This window comes from Telmatherina bonti (assembly GCF_933228915.1).
Source record: "Telmatherina bonti genome assembly, chromosome: 17".
In the NCBI taxonomy this organism is placed as follows: Eukaryota; Metazoa; Chordata; class Actinopteri; order Atheriniformes; family Telmatherinidae; genus Telmatherina; species Telmatherina bonti.
This window is the reverse complement of record NC_136615.1, coordinates 38167549-38179492: the sequence shown is the minus strand read 5'-3', so window position 1 is coordinate 38179492 and position 11944 is coordinate 38167549. Positions and strand designations below refer to the sequence as shown.

The 11944-nt window shown below is 56.9% G+C and overlaps 1 protein-coding gene across 3 annotated transcripts; it reads right to left on the bottom strand.

The window, feature by feature from the left end:
- Positions 1–228: 228 nt before the first annotated feature.
- Positions 229–11016, bottom strand: pomk (protein O-mannose kinase). 3 transcript variants are annotated; one of them, XM_079256807.1, is made up of 3 exons: positions 10948–11016; positions 6242–6520; positions 229–1440 (listed from the first exon to the last, which is right to left on the bottom strand). In XM_079256807.1, exons 2-3 carry the CDS (start codon positions 6506–6508, stop codon positions 670–672), a joined length of 1038 nt encoding a protein of 345 aa, XP_079112933.1. In that variant the 5' UTR covers positions 6509–6520; positions 10948–11016; the 3' UTR covers positions 229–669. The 3 variants fall into 3 exon arrangements, with proteins under 3 accessions (XP_079112933.1, XP_079112935.1, XP_079112934.1); XM_079256809.1 differs by having other exon boundaries at positions 6242–6624; positions 10948–10974; XM_079256808.1 differs by having other exon boundaries at positions 6242–6621; positions 10948–10967.
- Between the last annotated feature and the right edge of the window lie 928 nt (positions 11017–11944).

Here is an 11944-nt window from a genome sequence, read left to right as displayed (position 1 = left end):
TTATAATTTTTGTCTGGTAAAAGCCTTAGCAGTGCAGTGCGTTGCTTAGAACCCATTGTCAATGCTCAATAAATTCCCCTGCATCTGGGTTCGCTGCATGCAGGCCGGATCTGAGGACCCTCCAGCTGCTCCAGACTTCGTTTATTTCCAGGTGAAGCGGCTGATGCTGCAGTTTTCCACATGCAAATGCTCTTTTTAATCTCATTTAACCTTTTATTCATCTTATTTTGGTGTTATGTTTGTTGTCTCCACGCAGCAGAATCAACATCACATTTAGGTTTTATCACAATTACTGAGAAAATCGATCCAAGCTGTAGATTTTTACAGAAAACCTGCCGTCGTCTCGTCCGCCTCACATGTTCTTGGTTTGGTTTGAAAAGCAGCGTTTCGGTGTGAAGTCTGCGTGTGAGGAGGACTAGACGAGCCAACCAGTTCAGTTTTCAGCAGAAAAACACGGAACACGTTCAGAATAGCACCTTCCAACACAAACCGGGACATTTCTGATGAAAACACATCCGACTCGGTTCCTTTCCTCTCATCTCAGGCTGGTGGAGCGAAACGTCCCGGCGACGCCGGTCGGCTCGGAGCGGTCGGTCCCGCTGCTCCTCAGCGACAGGCCGACGTGACCAACACCCTCAGGACAGCCAGAGGACGTAAAACCCCGCTGGACTACAGCATGTCTCGTACACCGGAGCCGTCCCGAACCATGGAACCATAAACAGACCTGTAGACATTTAAAACCTGCAGAGCGGAAGGCCGGCGCTCCGGCTCTGCCTTCTTACACGCCTCGTGGACCTCAAACAGGTGGAAGTGGATGACGTCTCCACCCGGAACCCTTCCCATCACAAACCGACTCACGTCGGGGATCTTCCAGATGTCCGTCTTTTCGTCGTAGTCGGGCATGAGGCGATCTGAAAACGGCTTCCCGCCAGTCCTGAAAGGCCACAGCTGCTCCGGAGCCACGAAGGCTCCGCTGAGTTCCCGGTGGCCACATTTCACCCAAAGCCCGCTGGACGGGTCCACCTCGGGGAGGGCATCCAGGTCGTTCACCACCAGCCGGAAGTCGCTGGTCAGCAGGAACTGGGAGAGAGTTTTTTCCAGACTGCTGGAGTCGCACATGACCCGCCGACCCGCAGGGCTGTTGTGGAGGTAGTGGAGGATGCTGACGTAGTCCACTGCCAGTCTCAGGCGGACGGACCACGTGTTCTGCTGCTGAAACTGCTCCAGGGCCAGAACTTCTTCCAAGTTCAGCAGGGAGCCGTGGGGATGGTACTCCGTCACCAGGCTGTGCTCTTCGGGGCAGAAGCCCACCAGGCGCACCACGTAGGGGCTCTGCAGGGCCCGCAACATGGACAACCCATGGAGGAAGTCCTCCAGGTAGTCCACCGACGCCAGTTCGGACAGAGCCACCTTATGACCTCGCCACTCCGCCAGGTACACCTGAAAGGAGAGGAAGGAAAGGCTGAGAGGAAGGCAACCGCAAAGCCTCAATGCTGCGCGTGCACGTCTCCTCCCTAACGGTTGCTATGGAGACCAGCGCACTGGGAGGTGGTTCTACTACCGCAGGTCGCCGCACGCCACTCTGGTGGAGCTGCAGGTGGAGTCGCAGATGGAGCTGCAGGTGGAGTCGCAGGTGGAGCTGCGGGTGGAGCTGCAGGCGGAGCTGCAGGTGTAGTCGCAGGTGGAGCTGCAGGTGGAGTCGCAGGTGGAGTCGCAGATGGAGCTGCAGGTGGAGCTGCAGGTGGAGCTGCAGGTGTAGTCGCAGGTGGAGCTGCAGGTGGAGTCGCAGGTGGAGTCGCAGGTGGAGCTGCAGGTGGAGCTGCAGGTGGAGCTGCAGGTGGTGCTGCAGGTGGAGTCGCAGATGGAGCTGCAGGTGGAGCTGCAGGTGGAGCTGCAGGTGCAGCTGCAGGTGGAGTCGCAGGTGGAGTCGCAGGTGGAGCTGCAGGTGGAGCTGCAGGTGGAGTCGCAGGTGGAGTCGCAGGTGGAGCTGCAAGTGGAGCTGCAGGTGTAGTCGCAGGTGGAGCTGCAGGTGGAGTCGCAGATGGAGCTGCAGGTGGAGCTTCAGGTGTAGTCGCAGGTGGAGCTGCAGGTGTAGTCGCAGGTGGTGCTGCGGGTGGAGTCGCAGATGGAGCTGCAGGTGGAGTCGCAGGTGGTGCTACGGGTGGAGTCGCAGATGGAGCTGCAGGTGGAGCTGCGGGTGGAGTCGCAGGTGGTGCTGCAGGTGGAGCTGCAGGTGGAGCTGCAGGTGGAGTCGCAGATGGAGCTGCAGGTGGAGTTGCAGATGGAGCTGCAGGTGAAGCTGCGGGTGGAGTCGCAGATGGAGCTGCAGGTGGAGTCGCAGGTGGAGTCGCAGATGGAGCTGCAGGTGGAGCTGCGGGTGGAGTCGCAGGTGGAGTCGCAGATGGAGCTGCACGTGGAGTCGCAGATGGAGCTGCAGGTGGAGTCGCAGGTGGAGTCGCAGGTGGAGCTGCAGGTGGAGCTGCAGATGGAGCTGCAGGTGGAGCTGCAGGTGGAGTCGCAGGTGGAGTCGCAGATGGAGTCGCAGGTGGAGCTGCAGGTGGAGTCGCAGGTGGAGTCGCAGATGGAGCTGCGGGTGGAGTCGCAGATGGAGCTGCAGGTGGAGTCGCAGATGGAGCTGCGGGTGGAGTCGCAGGTGGTGCTGCAGGTGTAGTCGCAGGTGGAGCAGCAGGTGGAGCTGCGGGTGGAGTTGCAGATGGAGCTGCAGGTGGAGTCGCAGATGGAGCTGCAGGTGGAGCTGCGGGTGGAGTTGCAGGTGGAGCTGCAGGTGGAGCTGCGGGTGGAGTTGCAGGTGGAGCTGCAGGTGGAGCTGCGGGTGGAGTCGCAGATGGAGCTGCAGATGGAGTCGCAGATGGAGCTGCAGGTGGAGTCGCAGATGGAGCTGCAGGTGGAGCTGCAGGTGGAGTCGCAGATGGAGCTGCAGGTGGAGCTGCAGGTGGTGCTGCAGGTGGAGTCGCAGATGGAGCTGCAGATGGAGTCGCAGATGGAGCTGCAGGTGGAGCTGCAAGTGGAGTCGCAGGTGGAGCTGCAGGTGGAGCTGCAGATGGAGCTGCAGGTGGAGTCGCAGGTGGAGCTGCAGGTGGAGTCGCAGGTGGAGTTGCGGGTGGAGCTGCGGGTGGAGTCGCAGATGGAGCTGCAGATGGAGCTGCAGGTGGAGCTGCAGATGGAGCTGCAGGTGGAGCTGCAGGTGGAGTCGCAGATGGAGCTGCAGGTGGAGCTGCAGGTGGAGTCGCAGGTGGAGCTGCAGGTGGAGCTGCAGGTGGAGTTGCAGGTGGAGTCGCAGGTGGAGCTGCAGATGGAGCTGCAGGTGGAGTCGCAGGTGGAGCTGCAGGTGGAGCTGCAGATGGAGCTGCAGATGGAGCTGCAGGTGGAGCTGCAGATGGAGCTGCAGGTGGAGCTGCAGGTGGAGTCGCAGATGGAGCTGCAGATGGAGCTGCAGATGGAGCTGCAGGTGGAGTCGCAGATGGAGCTGCAGGTGGAGCTGCAGGTGGAGTCGCAGATGGAGCTGCAGGTGGAGTCGCAGATGGAGCTGCAGGTGGAGCTGCAGGTGGAGTCGCAGATGGAGCTGCAGATGGAGCTGCAGGTGGAGTCGCAGGTGGAGCTGCAGGTGGAGTCGCAGGTGGAGCTGCAGGTGGAGTCGCAGATGGATCTGCAGATGGAGCTGCAGGTGGAGTCGCAGGTGGAGCTGCAGATGGAGCTGCAGGTGGAGTCGCAGGTGGAGCTGCAGGTGGAGCTGCAGGTGGAGTCGCAGATGGAGCTGCAGGTGGAGCTGCAGGTGGAGCTGCAGATGGAGCTGCAGGTGGAGTCGCAGATGGAGCTGTAGATGGAGCTGCAGGTGGAGCTGCAGGTGGAGCTGCAGGTGGAGTCGCAGATGGAGCTGCAGGTGGAGCTGCAGGTGTAGTCGCAGGTGGAGCTGCAGGTGGAGTCGCAGGTGGAGCTGCAGGTGGAGCTGCAGGTGTAGTCGCAGGTGGAGCTGCAGATGGAGCTGCAGATGGAGCTGCAGGTGGAGCTGCAGGTGGAGTCGCAGGTGGAGCTGTAGATGGAGCTGCAGGTGGAGTCGCAGGTGGAGCTGCAGATGGAGCTGCAGGTGGAGCTGCAGGTGGAGTCGCAGATGGAGCTGTAGATGGAGCTGCAGGTGGAGTCGCAGATGGAGCTGCAGGTGGAGCTGCAGGTGGAGTCGCAGGTGGAGCTGCAGATGGAGCTGCAGGTGGAGTCGCAGGTGGAGCTGCAGATGGAGCTGCAGGTGGAGCTGCAGGTGGAGTCGCAGGTGGAGCTGCAGGTGGAGTCGCAGGTGGAGCTGCAGATGGAGCTGCAGGTGGAGTCGCAGGTGGAGCTGTAGATGGAGCTGCAGGTGGAGTCGCAGGTGGAGCTGCAGGTGGAGCTGCAGGTGGAGTCGCAGGTGGAGCTGCAGGTGGAGCTGCAGATGGAGCTGCAGGTGGAGTCGCAGGTGGAGCTGCAGGTGGAGCTGCAGGTGTAGTCGCAGGTGGAGCTGCAGGTGGAGTCGCAGGTGGAGCTGCAGGTGTAGTCGCAGGTGGAGCTGCAGATGGAGCTGCAGGTGGAGCTGCAGGTGGAGTCGCAGGTGGAGCTGTAGATGGAGCTGCAGGTGGAGTCGCAGGTGGAGCTGCAGATGGAGCTGCAGGTGGAGCTGCAGGTGGAGTCGCAGATGGAGCTGTAGATGGAGCTGCAGGTGGAGTCGCAGATGGAGCTGCAGGTGGAGTCGCAGGTGGAGCTGCAGGTGTAGTCGCAGGTGGAGCTGCAGATGGAGCTGCAGGTGGAGCTGCAGGTGGAGTCGCAGGTGGAGCTGTAGATGGAGCTGCAGGTGGAGTCGCAGGTGGAGCTGCAGATGGAGCTGCAGGTGGAGCTGCAGGTGGAGTCGCAGGTGGAGCTGTAGATGGAGCTGCAGGTGGAGTCGCAGGTGGAGCTGCAGATGGAGCTGCAGGTGGAGTCGCAGATGGAGCTGTAGATGGAGCTGCAGGTGGAGTCGCAGATGGAGCTGTAGATGGAGCTGCAGGTGGAGTCGCAGATGGAGCTGCAGGTGGAGCTGTAGATGGAGCTGCAGGTGGAGTCGCAGGTGGAGCTGCAGATGGAGCTGCAGGTGGAGTCGCAGGTGGAGCTGCAGATGGAGCTGCAGGTGGAGTCGCAGGTGGAGCTGCAGATGGAGCTGCAGGTGGAGTCGCAGGTGGAGCTGCAGATGGAGCTGCAGGTGGAGCTGCAGGTGGAGTCGCAGGTGGAGCTGCAGGTGGAGTCGCAGGTGGAGCTGCAGGTGGAGCTGCAGGTGTAGTCGCAGGTGGAGCTGTAGATGGAGCTGCAGGTGGAGTCGCAGGTGGAGCTGCAGGTGGAGCTGCAGGTGTAGTCGCAGGTGGAGCTGCAGGTGGAGCTGCAGGTGGAGTCGCAGGTGGAGCTGCAGGTGGAGCTGCAGGTGGAGTCGCAGGTGGAGCTGCAGGTGGAGCTGCAGGTGGAGTCGCAGATGGAGCTGCAGGTGGAGTCGCAGGTGGAGCTGCAGGTGGAGCTGCAGGTGGAGCTGCAGGTGTAGTCGCAGGTGGAGCTGCAGGTGGAGCTGCAGGTGGAGTCGCAGGTGGAGCTGCAGGTGGAGCTGCAGGTGTAGTCGCAGGTGGAGCTGCAGGTGGAGCTGCAGGTGGAGTCGCAGGTGGAGCTGCAGGTGGAGCTGCAGGTGGAGCTGCAGGTGGAGCTGCAGGTGTAGTCGCAGGTGGAGCTGCAGGTGGAGTCGCAGGTGGAGCTGCAGGTGGAGCTGCAGGTGGAGCTGCAGATGGAGCTGCAGGTGGAGCTGCAGGTGTAGTCGCAGGTGGAGCTGCAGGTGGAGCTGCAGGTGGAGTCGCAGGTGGAGCTGCAGGTGGAGTCGCAGATGGAGCTGCAGGTGGAGCTGCAGGTGGAGCTGCAGGTGGAGCTGCAGGTGGAGCTGCAGGTGGAGCTGCAGATGGAGTCAGATCTGAAGGCCTTCACATATTCTGCAGTAGTGCCCATCGTGAGGAGAGATGATCCTGCAGGCTGAACCACATCCTGCATCGTCACGGCAACAGCTTCCACAACCTGCATCGTCACGGCAACAGCTTCTAGATTCAGACAGATTCTCCATCCGATGATAAAACGTCTCCGTTTTATCATCGTGACGTGTCGTTCCACTGGGGAGGAAACCTGACGGCTGACATGAAACTTCCACATCTTCCAACCCGACGTCTCTGGACATAAAAACATGTTAACCCACCTTCTTCACCGCTCCCTGACCAATCAGCTTCAGCCTGCGCACTTCCTCCCGGATGTGTGGACACCGGATCCAGGCGCAACAGTTCTTCATGGTCGTCATCCTGAAGTGTCCCGGCGGACATCCCGCCTGAGGAAACTGGTGGTCCGCCTGATAAACGCCGTCCATGTAGCGGTACATGAGGATGGCGCTGAGCAGCAGAGCGGCCAGACACAGCGTCACCATGGGAACCACCAAGGCCTCAGAGCCACCGCTGGGCCGCCGACCCATCACGGTCTGGATCTGCAACACGCAGGCAGCACGGTCCGGATCAGAACCAGAACCAAAGACTCACACCAACAGGACTCGTTCCATCTGCATGATGAGGGGAACCGGTGGGCAGGCTGCTGCACACATGTGGAAATGAACATGTATGAACATTTAACGTCCCTCTGATGAGACGCCACGGGACCTGGAGCTAAAACTCAACATGGAACACATAAAACATAAATCTGGAAATAAATAGAAACACCAACCAAACAATCCTAAAAATGTCGGCAATTTTACTTATAATGTTCCTCACATTTAGCTATACGTCTCTCAAGTCTCTTACGTCTCCAGGTGTCTGTCCTGCGTCTCCAGGTGTCTGTCCTGCGTCTCCAGGTGTCTGTCCTGCGTCCCAGGTGTCTGTCCTGCGTCCCAGGTGTCTGTCCTGCGTCTCCAGGTGTCTGTCCTGCGTCTCCAGGTGTCTGTCCTGCGTCCCAGGTGTCTGTCCTGCGTCTCCAGGTGTCTGTCCTGCGTCTCCAGGTGTCTGTCCTGCGTCCCAGGTGTCTGTCCTGCGTCCCAGGTGTCTGTCCTGCGTCTCCAGGTGTCTGTCCTGCGTCCCAGGTGTCTGTCCTGTGTCCCAGGTGTCTGTCCTGCGTCTCCAGGTGTCTGTCCTGCGTCCCAGGTGTCTGTCCTGCGTCTCCAGGTGTCTGTCCTGCGTCCCAGGTGTCTGTCCTGCGTCTCCAGGTGTCTGTCCTGCGTCCCAGGTGTCTGTCCTGCGTCTGCGTCCCAGGTGTCTGTCCTGCGTCCCAGGTGTCTGTCCTGCGTCTCCAGGTGTCTGTCCTGTGTCCCAGGTGTCTGTCCTGCGTCCCAGGTGTCTGTCCTGCGTCTCCAGGTGTCTGTCCTGCGTCTCCAGGTGTCTGTCCTGCGTCCCAGGTGTCTGTCCTGCGTCTCCAGGTGTCTGTCCTGCGTCTCCAGGTGTCTGTCCTGTGTCCCAGGTGTCTGTCCTGCGTCTCCAGGTGTCTGTCCTGTGTCCCAGGTGTCTGTCCTGCGTCTCCAGGTGTCTGTCCTGTGTCCCAGGTGTCTGTCCTGCGTCTCCAGGTGTCTGTCCTGCGTCCCAGGTGTCTGTCCTGCGTCCCAGGTGTCTGTCCTGCGTCTCCAGGTGTCTGTCCTGCGTCCCAGGTGTCTGTCCTGCGTCTCCAGGTGTCTGTCCTGCGTCTCCAGGTGTCTGTCCTGCGTCCCAGGTGTCTGTCCTGCGTCTCCAGGTGTCTGTCCTGCGTCTCCAGGTGTCTGTCCTGCGTCCCAGGTGTCTGTCCTGCGTCCCAGGTGTCTGTCCTGCGTCCCAGGTGTCTGTCCTGCGTCTCCAGGTGTCTGTCCTGCGTCTCCAGGTGTCTGTCCTGCGTCCCAGGTGTCTGTCCTGCGTCTCCAGGTGTCTGTCCTGCGTCTCCAGGTGTCTGTCCTGCGTCCCAGGTGTCTGTCCTGCGTCTCCAGGTGTCTGTCCTGCGTCTCCAGGTGTCTGTCCTGCGTCCCCAGGTGTCTGTCCTGCGTCCCAGGTGTCTGTCCTGCGTCCCAGGTGTCTGTCCTGCGTCCCAGGTGTCTGACGAGTCCAAACACTGAAAACGGTCATTTTTCCACGTTTTATGTGACTGAATTTTACAGCAGCTTTATTCCATTTTTCTGATTCAGTTTATTTTTTAGTTATTTTGGTTTCTTGTTTGGTTTTTATTTTTACTCGACTGGTTTTATTTGCTCTGCGTTTATCGGCAGTCTGAGAAGACATCATGAATGGATTTTAATATCTGGATCTGGTGAGGAAATGACGAACCTGAAACATCATTTCCAGCTTCTAAAACGTGGATCGTTCTGCTGCCGCGGAACCAGATGCTTCCACATGTGGAACTAAGTTATTCTCTATATCTAGTCACTCAGGAATCAGTTTTATCAGCCGTGTTGGGTCCAATCTGTCAGACAGGAACAGTACCGGGTCTAGAACAGTACCAGGTCCAGAACAGTACCGGGTCTAGAACAGTACCGGTGGGTCCAGAACAGTACCGGGTCTAGAACAGTACCGGTGGGTCCAGAACAGTACCGGGTCTAGAACAGTACCGGTGGGTCCAGAACAGTACCGGGTCCAGAACAGTACTGGTGGGTCCAGAACAGTACCGGGTCTAGAACAGTACCGGGTCTAGAACAGTACCGGTGGGTCCAGAACAGTACCGGGTCCAGAACAGTACCGGTGGGTCCAGAACAGTACCGGGTCTAGAACAGTACCGGGTCTAGAACAGTACCGGTGGGTCCAGAACAGTACCGGGTCCAGAACAGTACTGGTGGGTCCAGAACAGTACCGCGTCCAGAACAGTACTGGTGGGTCCAGAACAGTACCGGGTCCAGAACAGTACCGGTGGGTCCAGAACAGTACCGGGTCCAGAACAGTACTGGTGGGTCCAGAACAGTACCGGGTCCAGAACAGTACTGGTGGGTCCAGAACAGTACCGGGTCCAGAACAGTACCGGGTCCAGAACAGTACTGGTGGGTCCAGAACAGTACCGGTGGGTCCAGAACAGTACCGGGTCCAGAACAGTACTGGTGGGTCCAGAACAGTACCGGGTCCAGAACAGTACTGGTGGGTCCAGAACAGTACCGGGTCTAGAACAGTACCGAGTCCAGAACAGTACTGGTGGGTCCAGAACAGTACTGGTGGGTCCAGAACAGTACCGGGTCCAGAACAGTACTGGTGGGTCCAGAACAGTACCGGGTCCAGAACAGTACTGGTGGGTCCAGAACAGTACCGCGTCCAGAACAGTACCGGGTCTTGAACAGTACCGGGTCTAGAACAGTACCGCGTCCAGAACAGTACCGCGTCCAGAACAGTACCGCGTCCAGAACAGTACTGGTGGGTCCAGAACAGTACTGGTGGGTCCAGAACAGTACCGGGTCCAGAACAGTACTGGTGGGTCCAGAACAGTACCGGGTCTAGAACAGTACCGGGTCTAGAACAGTACCGGTGGGTCCAGAACAGTACCGGGTCCAGAACAGTACCGGGTCTAGAACAGTACCGCGTCCAGAACAGTACCGGTGGGTCCAGAACAGTACCGGGTCCAGAACAGTACCGGGTCTAGAACAGTACCGGTGGGTCCAGAACAGTACCGGGTCCAGAACAGTACTGGTGGGTCCAGAACAGTACCGCGTCCAGAACAGTACTGGTGGGTCCAGAACAGTACCGGGTCTAGAACAGTACCGGGTCTAGAACAGTACCGGGTCTAGAACAGTACCGGTGGGTCTAGAACAGTACCGGGTCTAGAACAGTACCGGGTCTAGAACAGTACCGGTGGGTCCAGAACAGTACCGGGTCCAGAACAGTACTGGTGGGTCCAGAACAGTACCGGGTCTAGAACAGTACCGGGTCTAGAACAGTACCGGGTCTAGAACAGTACCAGGTCCAGAACAGTACCGGTGGGTCCAGAACAGTACCGGGTCTAGAACAGTACCGGGTCTAGAACAGTACCGGTGGGTCCAGAACAGTACCGGGTCCAGAACAGTACTGGTGGGTCCAGAACAGTACCGCGTCCAGAACAGTACTGGTGGGTCCAGAACAGTACCGGGTCTAGAACAGTACCGGGTCTAGAACAGTACCAGGTCCAGAACAGTACCGGTGGGTCCAGAACAGTACCGGGTCCAGAACAGTACCGGTGGGTCCAGAACAGTACCGGGTCCAGAACAGTACTGGTGGGTCCAGAACAGTACCGGGTCCAGAACAGTACTGGTGGGTCCAGAACAGTACTGGTGGGTCCAGAACAGTACTGGTGGGTCTAGAACAGTACCGAGTCCAGAACAGTACTGGTGGGTCCAGAACAGTACCGGGTCCAGAACAGTACCGGGTCCAGAACAGTACTGGTGGGTCCAGAACAGTACTGGTGGGTCCAGAACAGTACCGGGTCCAGAACAGTACTGGTGGGTCCAGAACAGTACTGGTGGGTCCAGAACAGTACCGGGTCCAGAACAGTACTGGTGGGTCCAGAACAGTACCGTGTCCAGAACAGTACTGGTGGGTCCAGAACAGTACCGGGTCCAGAACAGTACTGGTGGGTCCAGAACAGTACCGGGTCTTGAACAGTACCGGGTCTAGAACAGTACCGCGTCCAGAACAGTACCGGGTCTAGAACAGTACCGCGTCCAGAACAGTACTGGTGGGTCCAGAACAGTACCGGGTCCAGAACAGTACCGCGTCCAGAACAGTACTGGTGGGTCCAGAACAGTACCGGGTCCAGAACAGTACTGGTGGGTCCAGAACAGTACCGGGTCCAAAACAGTACTGGGTCCAGAACAGTATTGGTGGGTCCAGAACAGTACTGGGTCCAGAACCACAACTACTCAATCCGAACTTCCTCTGCGAGGGCGTGCACGTGCGTGGCGAACAGAAGCAAAGGAAATAGAACCTGAACAATCAGAAGAAACAGAAGGAATACCTGCAGTCACAGAACTGGTTCCGGTTCTGCTGCTGGTCGGAAAGTTGCTGCTGCTGCTTCCGGTCTGATGAACGTAACATCTAGCGTCAAAAAGCGTCATGACGCATCATGACGCGCCAGCGCCATGGATATACATAGACATAATATACATAGACGGCTCATTGTCGCCGCCATATTGGATGGGTCTCTGCTTTCGAGTCTTTCTGCAGAATCAACGTAGTTTCCCCACATGACTGTTTTCTGTGGAACAACGCGTATATATTACACGCAAACAAGACACTTTTCTACATAACTGGTTTATAAATAATGTTAACACAGTGAATAATTACTAAATGCAAATGATTCATTTTACTCCCATGAGGTGTTTATGGAAAAATATGATATTGATGTTTCACAAAGAGAGTTTTAGATGGTAGCATAATTACCTCCACCAAGAGGTTATGTTTTTACTGGCTTTATCTGTTTGTGTTCAAGATAACTTAAAAAGCTATGGACGGATTTTCATGAAATTTTCAGGACTCGTTGTAAACATGAAAAGGAAGAACTGATTTAATTTTGGTGGTGATCCAGATCACCATTTGGATCAAGGAACAATTTCTGAGTGTTTTTCTGGTTAACTTTTGAATTGCAAAATTTTGATCCAGTACTTTATTTTCAGACTTTGTACAACTGTAGCTCTATATTAATAAATTAATAAATGTAAATAAAAGACAGAGTCCACCGTAGTCAAGAGAAAGTAGCAACTATTCCCGTAATTTGTTCAGCATACGGTTGCTATAACTGGTGAAATATTGAAAGCAGATCGTGTGGAATTAAGTTTCACAAGGTTGAATAATAATTTATTTGACCAGATAAAAATAGATAAATCCAAATGCATCAATGAACAATCAAACATGTTAGTATCAAATTCATATTTACATTTATTTATATTGTAGCTACCTTATGTCTTAGTTAAATAGCATTATAACAATATTTTAGCATAAAAGTATGTTGTGTT

What these genes read in the sequence shown, in the direction of transcription:
- pomk (XM_079256807.1), bottom strand. Translation starts at nt 6,508, where the DNA reads ATGGGTCGGCGGCCCAGCGGTGGCTCTGAGGCCTTGGTGGTTCCCATG. An exon ending in GTCAGGGAGCGGTGAAGAAG is followed by an intron (nt 1,441 to 6,241) that starts GTGGGTTAACAT and finishes CTCTCCTTTCAG; the next exon opens with GTGTACCTGGCGGAGTGGCG.